The 15,723-nt window shown below is 39.5% G+C and overlaps 2 protein-coding genes across 7 annotated transcripts in view; one reads left to right on the top strand and one right to left on the bottom strand.

Moving 5' to 3' along the window:
* PLAA (phospholipase A2 activating protein) overlaps positions 1-11,829 on the bottom strand; it is a 37,491-nt gene extending 25,662 nt beyond the window's left edge. Inside the window, exons 1-2 of one of the 3 annotated variants that reach the window (XM_043891022.1) lie at positions 11,321-11,829; positions 4,230-4,423 (exon numbers count right to left, since the gene is read on the bottom strand). In XM_043891022.1, the coding sequence (XP_043746957.1) occupies positions 4,230-4,423; positions 11,321-11,469 (343 nt within the window). In that variant the 5' untranslated portion in view covers positions 11,470-11,829. The remainder of the gene's footprint in view (positions 1-4,229; positions 4,424-11,320) is intronic. The other 2 variants (XM_043891021.1, XM_043891023.1) reach the window with 2 other exon arrangements.
* A 1,902-nt stretch (positions 11,830-13,731) lies between these two features.
* Positions 13,732-15,723, top strand: part of IFT74 (intraflagellar transport 74) — a 96,967-nt gene continuing 94,975 nt past the window's right edge. For 2 of the 4 annotated variants that reach the window (XR_006338577.1, XM_043890976.1), the window contains exon 1: positions 13,755-13,952. The gene's annotated coding sequence lies outside the window, so the exon portion shown is untranslated. Of the gene's footprint in view, positions 13,953-15,723 lie in introns of all 4 variants that reach the window. The other 2 variants (XM_043890975.1, XM_043890974.1) reach the window with 2 other exon arrangements.

The following is a 15,723-nucleotide window of genomic DNA, read 5'->3' as shown; positions in this document are numbered from 1 at the left end:
GCATCTGGCTAGGTAGTAAAAGAAAGGAATGAGATCAAGAACTGGTTGGCTCCCAAGCAGGAATGAAGAATCCAAACCTAGGGATTTGCAGAGCTGGAAGAGCCAATTGCTTCTCAAGCCCAGATGAAAAATATAAACCCTAGAAATCCTTTCAGCACCAAAGGACAATTGACATCCAGCTACATAACAGGTACAACTCAGAAACACGGCCATCTGTCCTGCGCAGTACCAAAACTTCCAAATGGATTTAAAGTATTTTCAAAGCAAAGAAAATTAAGGTTGTTGCCATGAAAATAAACGCTTTCAACTGGGAAAATAGCTCAGGGAAAAGAACCTAAAGGCTCAGCTTTTCCAGTTAACTAATGTAACTGGAAAGTGTTATACATATGTTGACTAAAAAACAGTACCACTCTACCATTTAGAACATAAAATTTGGGCTAGAAAGCTGACAAAAAAACAACAAGACATAAGGATGTCAATCATTAATTTCTTCATCCCCGACTCACTGATGTAGTATTTTTCAAACTAAAAAGAAAAAGTTAAAAACAAAGAAATGACACTGGCCCCAAATCATCAAGCAACTTAACAAAATAATAAAAGATAACCTATGATAAAGAAGAAATAAACCAAGCAGTAAACATACCCTTAAAATATGAAGCAATATTTTTACTACACAGGTTTCTATGAGAAACACCTTAACAAAATCAAGATACATATGATTACATAAAATAAACCTTTGAATTACAAAAGCAGGAGAACAAGAACATATATAAAGCAAAGAAAGATAACGATATGAAAAAATATTTGCAATTTGTATTGAAGGGTTAATAACTAATTTATAAAGGACTTTTAAAATAGTCAATATCGCTTCTCGGCCTTTTGGCTAAGATCAAGTGTAAAATAGTCAATAACCCTATATTTTATGGGCAAGAATATAGCTCTCAGGGGACAAAATGTCAATAAGCCTTCCATATTTTAAAAAATGCCCCCCTCCATAATGAGAGATGCAAATTACCCCATACTAAAATGTCATTTTTCACTTATCATTTTGGCAACAATCTAAAAATCTGACAACATATTTGACTGGTAAGGGAAGAAGGGACTCAAATATTGCTGCTGGAAATGCAATAAAGGTTATGACACCAAATGAGGGGGTTTGGCAATAACTCATAAAATTACATATACATTTACCCTTTGATCCAGAACTGGATATCATACCTAAATTACACTCACACACACACACAAAACCCAACCAAAAGACATGAGCAAAAGATTGGAAACTTAGATATCCATCAACAGGAGACCAGTTGAATAAGCTAAAATAGCTTTAGTATAGCTACACAATGCAATATAATGCCACTGTAAAAATGAACAAAGATTTCTATATATAGCAATAAAGTATTTCAGGACAGTATTATGAAGTAAAAATAGCCAGGGTAGAAAACTAAATACAGTATGTTACCTTCTTTCTAAGAAAGGGGTAATACAGATATACATACATATTTGCTATTTTTTTTCAGAAAGAACAGAACTATTAATAATGAAAAACCAGTCACTTACAAGGAGGGGATATATATATATAATTACGGCTGATTCACGTTGCTGTATGGCAGAAACTGACACAACACTGTAATGCAATTTTCCTCCAATTAAAAAATAAATTAAAATTTCACATGAAAATAGAGTAATACAAAAAATTACTTATAAGAAAAGGATGGTGTGAGAAAGCAATACAGACTTCTTTGAACTCACCGTGTTAAACAGATTTTTCTTTATAAACTATGTTTTATGTAATTAAAAAACAAAATTAATTAAAAAAAAAATCCTGGACCACAACTCAAATAGAGGTTTCTAAATACTACTTCCCACTAAAAGAAAAACATAAGGTTCTTGGCAAAATTGTTGACTTCAGGTCTAGAACATTCTATAGTACCAAAAGTAAGGGCTTATCAAGAAGCCACAGGGGTGTGGAGAAAAGGGAACATTCTTGCACTGTTGGTGGGAGTGTAAATTGATACAGCCACTATGGGAGATGGTATGGAGATTCCTTAAAAAACTAGGAATAAAACCACCATATGACCCAGCAATCCCACTCCTAGGCACATACCCTGAGGAAACCGAAATTGAAAAAGTCACATGTATCCCATCGTTCACTGCAGCACTATTTATAATAGCTACTTAGAGGTCCATCAACAGCTGAATGGATAAAGAAGTTGTGGTACATATACACAATGGAATATTACTCAGCCATAAAAAGGAATGCATTTGAGTCAGTTCTGATGCAGCGGATGAACCTAGAATCTGTTATACAGAGTGAAGTGAGTCAGAAAGACAAAGATAAATATTGTATTCTAATGCACATATATGGAATCTAGAAAAATGGTACCGAAGAATTTATTTACAGGGCAACAATGGATAAACAGACATAGAGAATAGACTTATGGACATGGGGAGAGGGGAGGAGAGGGTAAGACGTATGGAAAGAGTAACATGGAAGCTTACATTACCATATGTAAAATAGATAGCCAACGGGAATTTGCTGTTAGGCTCAGGAAACTCAAACAGGGGCTCTGTATCAACCTAGAGGAGTGGGATGGGAAGGGACATGGGAGGGAGGTTCAAAAGAGAAGGGATATACATACACCTATGACTGATTTATGTTGAGGTTTAACAGAAAACAACAAATTCTATAAAACAATTATCCTTCAATAAAAAAATAAATTAAACAAAAAGAAGCCGTCATAGGAACCAATTGTTTAAAGAGGCTTTCAATTGGGACAGTTTGAGAATCAAAAAACAAAACAAGATGTTAGGAAATCAACTCATTCTGAAACCATTGAAAGAGGTGGGGGTGGGCAGAAGGTAAGTATTTACCCTGTCTTTTCTGTGTGAGTGTGCCACAGGGTAACCAAACAGTTGATGTGGAAGGTTCTTAACAAAAACGCTAGGTATTAAATCCAGAAATAATGGCAGAGTTAGAGTAAATTATTTTTTTTGAGGGGTCAGCAAGCTACAGCCTGTGGGCCACCTGTTTTTGGTATGGTGCACAAACTAAGAGTAGTTTTTATATTTTTAAGTGGGTGAGAGGAAAAAAAGGCACTTCCTGACATATGAAAATTATATGACATGCATATTTCAGTGTCCATAAATAAAGGTTTACTGAAACACAGACATGTTCACTCATTTATTTACTGTCAATGGCTGCTTTTCCACGTAACAGCAGAGGTGAGCAGTTATGAAAGTGACTGCATGGCCTGCAAATCCTAAAATATTTACTATCTTGCCCTGCACAGACAAAGTTTGCCAAACCCTATTATAGTGCTACATATTGAACAATTTACAAATGAAATAGTATATTGGAAATTTCCTTTAAAATAATGTTGTGGAAGGGGCAGAAGTAGAAACCAAATAGGCCAGGTGTTGATAATCCTTAAAGCTATGCAAATACATGGGTGGAAGAGATCATTATAGTATTTCCCTTAAAATATGTTGTCTCTACTTTAAATACATTAGAAGATCTCCTTTAAAAAGTTTAAAAAAAATCTGTGTCACTCTGTATTGAAGATTTTCCATACCTACACACAAAGCATTTTGCAAACTCCTTAAAGGAATTAAGTTTAGAATACTTATGGGCCATACTATTTGCTTACAGATATCCCAAACTATTCCAGCAACAACAGAAAGTACGCATACTGCATTGATTAACTATCATTTTATAACAAAGAGCTGTTAAGCAAACACAAGTCCAGGAATACAACAGAATCAGAAATATATACAAATCACAGAAAACACCATTCAAAAGCATTAAATACTCTCAAATAATGATACCAGACTCCCTACATACATTCCTTCTGGGACTTGATTTGCTGCACAAATACAGAAATAACAGTCCAAAGATAAAGGAAGTGCTCTCAGTTTTCCTGAGTAAGTGAATTCCTTGCAAAAGAAAGTTGAAGAAGAAAAATTACAAAGCATATAAAACTATAATCTCTTTCTTTTATAAATGAAATCTTTGCTTTTTACATATATAGGTATGTCAGCCCTTACTTATAACAGTAAGTCTGTAACAGAATTTATAGAACAATGATGATTCAAAAGGTTTTCTGTATCAAGCCACAGTGATAGGTAAAAATAATAATTAAAAAACTAGGGAAAGCAGACAATAAGAATTTTATCTTAAAAAAGATGACACTTATTCAAACATAAAAATGCCAAAGTGTTACACTCACCAGTGTTTTTGTGACCTTTTAGTACATAAAGTGGTGCTGGACTCTCAAGAGAAAAAATGCAAATATTGTGGTCATTTCCTCCAGTGGCGATTAGTCCATGAGGGTACACGTCACTTGAAGGTATGATGCATACACAAGAGACAAAATTGGAGTGGCCACTCATACAGTGCATTTCTGTAAAACCCCTGTTAGGACTGGAAAGACATGACAGTTAACAAGATATACATTGGTCCCCTTACTTTATTTCTACTTATCAGCCGTTGTTACCCTAAGGAATCTCGAGTGAAGTGAAACATTCATGCAACTGGGATAATGGAATCTACTATCTATAAGCCTAAAACCACTGAGGACCTTTTCATACTATGAAACATTAACTTAGTATCCATTAGTATGGTGTGTGTATTTAAGTAGCTAGACTATCACATTCAATATGTGAACTAAAGGGACTAATACAGGGATATATAAATGACTGCTCTAGGGACACAGGATAATAATAACTGATTAGAATAATTACCAAGTTGTTTTACATATCATTCACTTGGCATCACTGCCTTACATAACAAGACAAACAACAGATATATATACCATGCGGAAGGCAATAAATTAGCTGCTGAGGGGAATTAAAGAATTATGTTTCTGACTCAAGTTAAATCAAGGAGTTTGTGGTCCAGCTAAAGGAGATAACACAAGTGTACATAAAGAGGGAAGAGTCCTAGATAAATACTGCACACACACTTGTCTATATTCATTCCTTTTCCAAACACCATTACAACAATACATATTGTTTTGTATAATGCATATTTTGTTTCTATCTATGTTTATTTTAAGAAAGGCATTAAACCCACAAGGTCAGAGAGAATAAGAAAAAAAAGGAACAATTATAACATTGAATACCGAAAACTGACAGAAATGTAGTAACAGCCTTAGGATACTTGAATAAAATGAGTTCTAAGCAGGAACAGGGAAAGTAAGAGGCCCAATTTACCAATGAACCCTCAAAAGGCTCAAGAATGAGCACCACTATGTATCTCTAGGAAATGGGGACAAAAAAAGGTAGGAACTAGAATTAGGAAAGCTAGTTGAAAGTCTTCAGAGTCACAAGTGGAATCATTTCAAAAAATCTTCAAAGGAAGGTATTTGGTAGTAGTTACTCTTTTTTTTCTCCAAATCTTTTCTTTTTTAAATATTTTATTTTAAATTAGAGGATAATTACCTTATGGTGATATTGTGGTGTTTCTGCCATACATTAACATGAATTGGCCATAGGTATACACATGTAGTAGGAGCTATTTTTAACTTGTCTATTTTGGTGTGGTTTTTTTCAAAATGTGGTTTCAGAAACCATTTTATCAGTAAGTCTAAAGAAATGTAAAAGATAAGACGTCTCTAAAAGTCTGTATTATACAAAGTACTAAATCTATCTAAACGTGTCCCTTAGCACGCTCTAGTATCAATGTTTGTGTGCAGTGTTCTGTGAAGCTCTTGGCAGAATCCAGACTTGGTTCTTCTTTTCATCTTCCTAAGTTTGCAGCACAGTATTCTACATGGTAATCACTAAGTACTTCTTGAATCAGTGGGGAGAGAAAAAAAAATGCATACAGCATCAAGGAAAAAAACAAAACACAAAACTGCCCCTTGTACCCAGCAAAAGCCTGAAGTTTTTTCTGCAGAAAAGTCTTTGGCTGGAAGGAGAGGGTGGTGACACAAGCCACAGTTGAGCCTTGGGGTATGGTGGCACATGGGTGAAAAATCCACCTGTGATGCAGAAGACCTGGGTCAGCAAGATCCCCTGGAAGAGGAAATGACAACGCATTCCAGTATTCTTCCCTGGAGAATCCCATGGGCAGAAGAGCCTGGAGGGCTATGATCCACCGGGTCACAGAGTCGACACAACTGAACACACACACACCCTAATACTAAGCACAGAATAAGAATTACTAGACATTTGGGGGTAATATACCGACCAAAACCAACAGGGAGGGGAAATAACCAATTTAGAGGAAACAGATCACTCAGGGAGAAAATAACTTAAAAAAAAAAAAATCAGCATTAGCATCCTTAGAGATATAAGATATTGCAACCATGAAACAAAAACATAATTTCACAAAAAGTCAAGGCAATTTCTGAGAAAGTATAATAGAGAGAGAGAAAAAAAGAGATACACAGAGAGAAATAAAAAAGCAATTTAGGAACAAGTTCAATATATGAATAAAAAGTTCCACAAAAGAAGTGGGAGAAAATGGAGACAATGAAACCAAAGAATTTAAGAAAATGTTCCAGAACTTATGGATATGAGTTTTCACATTCAGAGGCCACATTTAATGAACCTGAAAAATGAATGAATGTAGACTGTCTTCCAGAGAGAAAAAAATAATAGGTCAAGAGTCACAATGACTTCAGACTTACTGTAACACAATGAGTACAATGGAATAATGGCTTCAAAATTCTGAAGAAAAATTATTTGGAAATTACAATGCTACAAACTTTTAAACTATTATTCAAGTAGCTAGGCAAGATAAAATCATTTTCCAAATGTAGGTCTTAATACACTATCACTGCACTGTATTTCAGGAAGCTCCTGGAGGATGTGTTCTAATAAGTTGTCAAGGAAGAAAACCAAGAAAGTTTAAGGATAACTGATAGAAGAAACCCAACAGAAGAGTCCAAAAATGGCTTCTTAAGAGGACAGTGAAAGAAGATCCCAGGATTAGTTGTGCACCAGAGGCAGACGATTAGCTGAGAAAGAGAAACTGTAGAATATCCAATGTGTCTAGAGGTCTTGAAAGGAGATTTAGACGATTAGCAAACAATATAAAGTTGAATTAGTGATACATTCATAGAAAATTTAAAAAAAAAACAACAAAAAAAGACAATTATTAACTACAAGGAAATCATAAAATTGATGAGGAAAAGCTACCATAGTTTATTCCACACCTCAGGTGTAGACAGATTCTGTACAGTCACAAAATACTGATTTAGTCTAAAATTAAACTATGAGGGTCAGGACATAGAAAGGATGCCTATTTGAGGTGGGTTGGCAGAAAGCAGAAGAGAGAGCTATAGCTATATTTTCATATTCCCTGATAAGAACTAACAGAAAACACTAAAACAGAGAACTAAACAAATGTTTAAAGAAACAGCAGTACAGCACTTTATATACAAATATGGAAGAAAAATTTAAAAATAAGCCATTAAAAGACATGAAAATTTTGCCTCCAAGAAAAGGGAATTGTGGCTTGGAGGGTAGAAAGTAATGGCTCTAATTTCTTAATAAACTCCACCTGACTAAGGACCCAAGTGCTGAGTAAGCATGAGGGAGAAGTTACTCCAGCCTTGGCATGGTCAGGGAAGATTTAATGAATGAGGCGGAATCTGAAGTTGGAGTCTTTCAAACATGGATAGTTTTTAAAAGGCAAAGCAATCATTGGTGTGATAGACTTGGGAAATCCAGTTTACTGTGAGGTGGGCTTCCAGAGGCTTGGAGCCATCTGCAATAATGGCATGTTGACTGGTTCAGGTCAATGTACAACCGAAAAATAAAGTCTCCAATCTGAAGCACCTTCAGAAGGCCTGGAGGCTTTCTGGGTTTTCAGAGGGTCCTTGTGAAAGATGAGGTATCTGATTTAGTCCACACTAGAATTATTTTGCCTCCTTGAAACTAACGTTCCCCTTCTTTACCAGTCCATCCCTACATTATCCGCCCTAATCCAGAACCCTATCAACAATGCACATGAGAAAACGAAAATGTGTACTCGCTGGCTCCAAACGTTTTATTGCACTTTACTAATTTCATTAATATCCTATGAAATAAACAGAAATTGTCAGGATGTTAGCCTTGAGGACACTTTTCATGACACTAAAGGTATGGCTGAGACACTAGTTCTGCTGCCTAAAGAGTGACTATGAGATGCTCTACCATAGCAGTTGGAACCGAGAGGAAAACCACCTTATCACACCAATCCCACTTTTGAGCCCTGTGCCTGGAAATACTCAGTGTTAGTTGAAAACCACATAAATTCTAAAAAACAAAACCAAAAGACAATATGAATTGAGTGAGAAGAACTAGTTATTAAAGAGAAGATCACTTCAGCTCAAAGTTCCTCATGTTTTTGTGATCCAGTGATTTAAGCTCTCAGCAATCGAGCACAGTCCTATAAAACATGTGAAAGTTTAAGGATTCAGCTATTCAACAGATTTCAACTAATACAACAAGCATTCTTTAATGACTCCTTATTGCGGCATTGTTAACCTACTGGGCATGTGCTTCTACTGAATTCAACGTTAAATGCAGAAGTTTAGTCAGTAATTTGTACTCAAATACACAAGAAGTTACATATCAGTGTTACCAAGCGGTTTGGAATATCATAAATCTCGAACAGTTAGAGTAGACCTGATCCAGCTAAATAAAGGAGTTTGCTCTATAAATCCCTAATTTTTCTTGGCTGCAGGACTGCAAAAGCCTCTAAACAGATCTCCTTCCACATTCATCCCTTTGCAATTCATTCTCCACATGAAGCTAGCAGAAAGTTCTCCACAGGTAAATCAAATCATGCTGCTCCCTGATGAAACTCTTTGGGGGCTTCTACCTACTAACTCCTTTCCTCAGCCCTCTACCAGGCATGTCCTGGCTTCTGCCAGCCTCTAAGATCTGCCTGCACTTCACAGCTCATTCCCCCCAGAACACAGGGACTATTCTCCTATTCAGTCCAGAGCTGTGTCTGCTCTTCCTACTGCCTACAGTACTCTTCCAATTGACTCACTTCCATTCCTCATTCCCTTGACTACCTCCAGCTCAGTGCTTTTTAAGAAGAAATAAAAACCCAAAACACCTTCCTCAGAGAGGCCTCCTTCTTTAGCATCTCTCTCCACTCAACTCTTTATTTGTTTTCTTCACAGTACACATGCCAAAGTGTAATTATTTGGTTGTTTTCTTCATCCATCTTCTCGCCCAGACTGTAGCTAAGATATATAAACATAGGAAACTTGTCTTTTTATTCTTCTTCAGGATCACAAACAAAATGGAGGCTCTCAATAAATAGTGATCATCTGAATTTATGGATGAAAATGTATGGTTTCATTGAGTGAAATATCTGATGTGAGAATTACTACATAAACTAACTCATCTAATTTTTCCCTTTCTAAAAAGAAATCTGCCTTCTAGGTCTCAAATTTCCTGTTCAGTTCAGTTCACTCAGTTGTGTCCGACTCTTTGCAACCCCATGGACCACAGCACTCCAGGCTTCCCTGTCTACCACCAACTCCTGAAGCATACTCAAACTCATGTCCATTGAGTTGGTGATGCCATCCAACCATCTCATCCTGTCGTCCCCTTCTCCTCCTGCCCCCAATCCCTCCCAGCATCAGGGTCTTTTCCAGTGAGTTGGCTCTTCGTATCAAGTGGCCAAAGTACTGGAGTTTCAGCTTCAGCATCATTCCTTCCAATGAACACCCAGGACTGATTTCCTTTAGGATGGACTGGTTGGATCTCCTTGCAGTCCAAGGAACTCTCAAGAGTTCTCCAACACCACAGTTCAAAAGCATCAATTCTTCGGCACTCAGCTTTCTTTATAGTCCAATACTCTCACATGCATACATGACTACTGGAAAAACCACAGCTTTGACTAGATGGACCTTTGCTGGCAAAGTAATGTATCTGCTTTTTGATATGCTGTCTAGGTTGGTCGTTAACTTTTCTTCCAAGGAGGAAGCGTCTTTTAATTTCATGGCTGCAGTCACCATCTGCAGTGATTTTGGAGCCCCCCAAAATAAAGTCTCTCACTGTTTTCATTGTTTTCCCATCTATTTGCCATGAAGTGATGGAACCAGATGCCATGATCTTAGTTTTCTGAATGTTGAGCTTTGAGCCAACTTTTTCACTCTCCTCTTTCACTTTCATCATGAGGCTCTTCAGTTCTTCTTCACTTTCTGCGTAAGTGTGGTGTCATCTGCGTATCTGAGGTTATTGATATTTCTCCTGGCAATGCTGATTCCAGCTTGTGCTTCATCCAACCTGGCATTTCGCATGATGTACTCTGCGTCTAAGTTAAATAAGCAGGGTGACAAAATACAGCCTTGCGGTACTTCTTTTCCTATTTGGAACCAGTCTGTTGTTCCATGTCCAGTTTTAACTGTTGCTTCTGACCTGCATACAGACTTCTCAGGAGGCAAGTCAGGTATGCTGGTATTCCCATCTCTTTCAGAATTTTCCACAGTTTGTTGTGATCCACAAAGTCAAAGGCTTTGGCATAGTTAATAAAGCAGAAGTAGATGTTTTTCTGGAACTCTCTTGCTTTTTCAATGATCCAGTGGATGTTGGCCATTTGATCTCTGGTTCCTCTGCCTTTGCTAAAACCAGCTTGAACATCTGGAAGTTCACGGTCCAGGTACTGTTGAAGCATTTCCTGTTACAACCAGCTAAATCAGGGCTAAACCCTTGAACTTGATTAATCTCTTGAAAATCTTTTGAAGGCAGTGGGCTTTCTCTCAAGAAAACACCCTCTCCCCACATCCATAAAACAGTTGAGGAGTTTTCTCCCCTCCACTCAAGTCCATCACCTAACTGGGACTAAGAAACTCTGAATTGGATAACGTGGAGAGGAGCCAAGGCACCTTCCTGCAATACAATTTTTGAGAACCTTAATTCTCAAATTTGAGGGAAGACTACAGAGCAAATTCTCAGTAAAGAAGAGGATTTACTTCAATCACATGCCAGATGCTTTTACACTACCTCATTAATGAGGGTGCACCTGGCATCAAAAAATTTTCAAATAGAAAACACGGGAAAATCATCGTTCACAAACTGAAGCCACAAAAAATAAAAGGCTCATCCAAGGTCACTCACTTTTTTAGTGGTCAAGTTAGGGCAAGAAAGTAGGTCTCTGTTCCCTTAACCCAGCACTCTTTTCACATAAATCTCACAGGTTTCTTACACGGCGTACCCAGAGTGCCAGCTACCTCAGAAATGGGAGGGAGCGCGGATCGCAGGGAAGGCCAGAAAGAGAGGGAAGAGGGCAGGGAGGGGGCACTCTCTTCCTGGACTCCGCAGGAAGCTTGCAGCACAAGTGGGGGCTAACGGGACTCGGGGCGCTCACCTGTCTGGGACCCAGAGGCGGGTGGTGCGATCTCGGGACACGGACACAAAAGCCCCCGGTGGATAGAGGCAGCATACCAGGCCCCTCACGTCCAGCTCGTGGCCCGAGAGCGAGCAGCTCAGCCGGTACCTGCAGGCGCCGCTCGCCATGGCCCTGGTGGGTCCGGCGCCCGGGGCCGGGGCACGGCGCGAGATTGGTCAGTCGGAGAGGCCGGGCGGGCGGCTGGAGAGCGCCTGCAGGTGAGGGACGCCGGGCCCGGAAGAGCCCAAGGGCCGGTGCGGAAGGGCGGCAGGGAAGGGGCGCGCCGAGCGGGCCGAGTGACACAGCAACCCTGACATGCACACCGGAATTCATCATCGGCCTCAGCCCGCCATGACGCAGAGTGTGTGCGTCCTGACTGCTGAGGCCAACGCGGAGGCGACGGTCGCTTGGACCGCCAGCGAGGAAGAAATACCACCGCCGGCCTCTCTGTCTGGGCGCCCGAATCTGGTTCTTTTCTGAGCCTGAATCCTCTCCGAGCCCTGGCTGAGCTTTTTATTTCGATACCGGATATGGTCCGAACTACAAATCCCACAATGCCACGCGTAAGCGGGGCGTGAGTCCCAGGAGCGCCAAATCCGGGTATTTTAAATTTTGGTCCGCCTGGCTAATTGAGTTCGCTTCACGTGTTGTCTTGGGAGCAATCTTACTCCGATTTCCCCAAACTCGGCGTAGTCTCCTGAGGTTTTTTTGTTTGTTTGTTTTTGTTTTTTTTTAAATCTAAGACGAGAGATCTTGGGACTAAATTGGAGACAATCACTTGCCTTAAATTCTGAGAATACTAAACTGGGTTCTTGGTACTTTAGAGAAAGTTTTGTTTTTTAAGATTTTCTCTCAAACTGTCACAGCTCTATACAAATGGCAAATGTTGGGTCTCCCTTATGTCTGAAAACACCGACGGAAAAGGCACGTCAGTAGCTTCTCTATGAGACCATATAAAATAGTTGGACGTTAGAAGTTGAAGGTTTTTCTTTCTACCGTTTCTGCTGGGGCTCTGTAGTAAAAGATTAAGAAGATTAAAAACGTTCTTTGTTTTTGTTGTTGTTGTTACATGTATTATATATACAAAGAAATTCAGAGATGAGTAGCTCGGTGACTAAAGTTTGGGCTTATACAGCATCTTAACAAAGGAACGATAAGTTTCTACACAAGTGGTAAAAGGACTCTTTAGAGGTAGCATTATGGGAAGGCAATTAGATGGGAAACTAACAGTAAAGGCTGGTTAATTGTTTTTAGTAGATTCCTCTGGTGCCGTCTCCAGGCTGATAAAGGTCTCCAATGATTAACTTTTGGCCTTCCTGTTTAAGAAGCAAGAAGAGGAGACTTTGAAAATTTATGTTCTGTTTTTACGCAAGTAGTGGAATGGAGAGCTTTTCTTGTATCTACATCTTTTCAATTGCCTTCCACTCAAAATAAGCCTTTTACCAACGTGGCATAGTTTGGGATGGCAAATTCTACTTCCTTTCACTAAAGTGACCCTAAAGACAACAAATGACCACTACAAATATGTTGATCTCAAGTGGAGTAATTACACGAAAATGCTTTACAAACTTTGAGAACTCAGTCACAGAACATTATTTCATTTTGTATTGCACAGATTTTAACCTACTTGAAGGTAGGCATACAACAGTAAACCTGGACGTAATGTATGCAAGATGGAAAGTGTGAAAATGTTAAAAGTTATATATATATACACACACACACATATAAAATTAGAGCTCCCGTCACATTTAAGCTGACTATAGGAAAATTGGAAAAAAACAAACTTAAAGTTCCTTTTATTAGAGAAGTAGGATTTGAGACGACGTAGTTCTCATTTTTCTTAATTAAAAAAAATTGAAAATAAAATAATTCTTTTAAGCCAATTCGCTTTAAATTCAGCCCTCCTCGCAGAATCACTGTGAAAGGAAGCCTAAAGGTATAAAAGCCTTCAATGAAGTGAGAACATGCTACCAGAATCGCATCGAGACTTAATGCTGTATCATATGTGTTGCGTTCCTTTCTTCTAATGAAAAGGAAACTACCGCTAATTAGAAGTAAAGACTGTACCACGAATGCTGCCTACCACGGAATAACTTGAAATAATTCTCATTAAAAAGTCTGACGGAGTACAAATGACGTTACACAGCGATATAATAAAACTCGCTAGAGTGAGTTCACGTCAGGTACACAATCAGAGAGATTATTCTGATTAGAAAGCAAATCAGTTTCCAAATAAAATATTCATTCCTAGCCAAAACGCCGTTTTCCATCTCCTCCAGAAAAGCTCGGATCTACCGAGGAAACGAAAGTTAGCCGTCAAATATCGCGAGAACATTTCACTCTCGCGTCACTGAGCGGAGGCCGAGGATTGGCCAATCCAATGGAGGCACCCCGCCCCCTGTTGCCGGGCGACGAAAAGGCTCGCGGCTACCAGAGATTAGGCTTTGAGGGCCTAGGAAAGCTGCACGAAGGTGAGCGCGGCCTTTCCAGTTAGGGAGCGGGTTCGCGGGCCCTACCGGTGGGCTACGCGGTGGTGGAGGGCTCGCAAGAAGTTCGAGTGCCCCTGGGTGGTGCGACCTCGCTCCTTTCGCACCCCTCAGCGCCGGCTGAGGTGAGAAATCCCCGGTCCCAACTTTTTCCTTGCCTCCGTTACTGGTTGTCTTAGCTTGGACGATGCTGATGCGCTTCAAACAAAATAAACCCGGCTCTTAGGAGTTCTCCTCCAGCCCGACGCCGGGCTAAGGAAGGCCAATTTTTAGTCCTGCAGAACATGAGACAAGATTTTCTCACACAGTCCCCTAAGCAGACCTGCCAGGGGACCAGAGGGAACGACCCGAGCGCCTCAGAAAATTAACTGTGGGCTGAGTTTTACTCGAAGTAATAATAGCTGTCTGTCTGTTGGTCATAGCAGAAGGGACTTAGCAACTTTCCACTTCTTCAAAATATATTAAAATGGTTGGTTTGGGGAGGATAATGATTGGGATAATAATTAGGAGTCAGGTATTTCAGTATCTGAAATCGTCACAAAGACTGCAAGCTGGAGCTCTCGCCAGACTACAGTAAAAAAACACGCCCTTAGGGTGTACGGCTGGTAACTGTCGGAGCTCCGTTAGTATCCCTAGTCTTTCTGGGACCTCTCTGGTTGTGTGAATAACCCCTTAGATGATGCGAATATTTGAAAGACTAACCCCGGAGTTAGTGGCCTGTTTGTTACTAGTGCTCCTCCCTTGTATTTTACCCTGTGGAACTGATCAAATGTTAACTAAATTTTTTCCCCCTGTAATAAAGCAGTGGCAAAGAAAATGGGGTGGAATTCTATGTATTGTCCATTTTCTTAAAGTTTTCAGGAAAGCTAGAGTAACCCCAACTATTTTTGCTGAATAAAGGAAGGTTTATTGTCTTAACTTTCTCTGAGAGAAAACCGTTTTGTTTTGTTTTCTTTTCCCTTGCCACTGCCTTAGTTCCAACACCAGGGATGGAACTGGTGCCCCCTGTAGTGGAAGCACAGAGAGTTAACCAGTGGACTGCTAGGGAAGTCCCTGGTAGAAACTGTTTGGACCATAGACCTCGTCTGCCTTTGAAAAAGTCGTTTTATAAAACTTACTTTTCCATTTGAAATAATAGTAATAATTCTGTTACTTTGTCCGAAGAGTTCAAAATGGCCAGAAAATAGAATCACGGAGCTAGTTGGAATGGGATGATTCTAAGTCTGCTGTGAACATATTAAATATAAAGTAATAATGGGATATCTGAATAGAAATCCACCTCCCCCCCAGTAGTTGAAAACTCAGAATTGGTGTCCAGTTTTAAGGACAGAACTGTAGATACTGATTTGTGAGTCATCAGCCTAATTAGAATTAAATGAAAACAAAATATTATGGAGAGGAGAGAAACCATTCCAGGATTGATCATGAATAATGCCAGGGAAACCCAGAGAAGTACTGGGCAGGGGCTACAGAAACTGAGAAGCCATTTTGGTTTAAGAAGTGATTTGTTTTCTTTTTGATAATTTAGTAAATTTTTGTAGCTGGATTTTGTAGGTGGCAGTGCCTTCATGTGGAAGGAAATTCAGAAGGTACCAAAAAAAAAGTTTTTGCCTGGCACTGAGATTAATGCTGGGGATGTAAAAATGAATAAGATCCAGGTCTTGCCTTCAAGGTGGAGAAGTATTTAAGCAGATTGGTGTGATAGGTCCTGGGATAGATATGTGTACAGATGCATAGTAGCAGTTCAGACAGCCCTGTAAATTCAAATTGAAGAAGGTTAGGGTGGTTATTCGATGAAGGCAATGGCAACCCACTCCAGTACTCTTGCCTGGAAAATCCCATGGATGGAGGAGCCTGGTGGGCTGCAGTCCATGGAGTCGCTAAGAGTCGGACACG

Source organism: Cervus elaphus, chromosome 29, assembly GCF_910594005.1.
Source record: "Cervus elaphus chromosome 29, mCerEla1.1, whole genome shotgun sequence".
Taxonomy (NCBI): domain Eukaryota; kingdom Metazoa; phylum Chordata; class Mammalia; order Artiodactyla; family Cervidae; genus Cervus; species Cervus elaphus.
The sequence above is the reverse complement of the archived record's forward strand: the minus strand, read 5'-3'. Positions and strand labels throughout refer to the sequence as shown.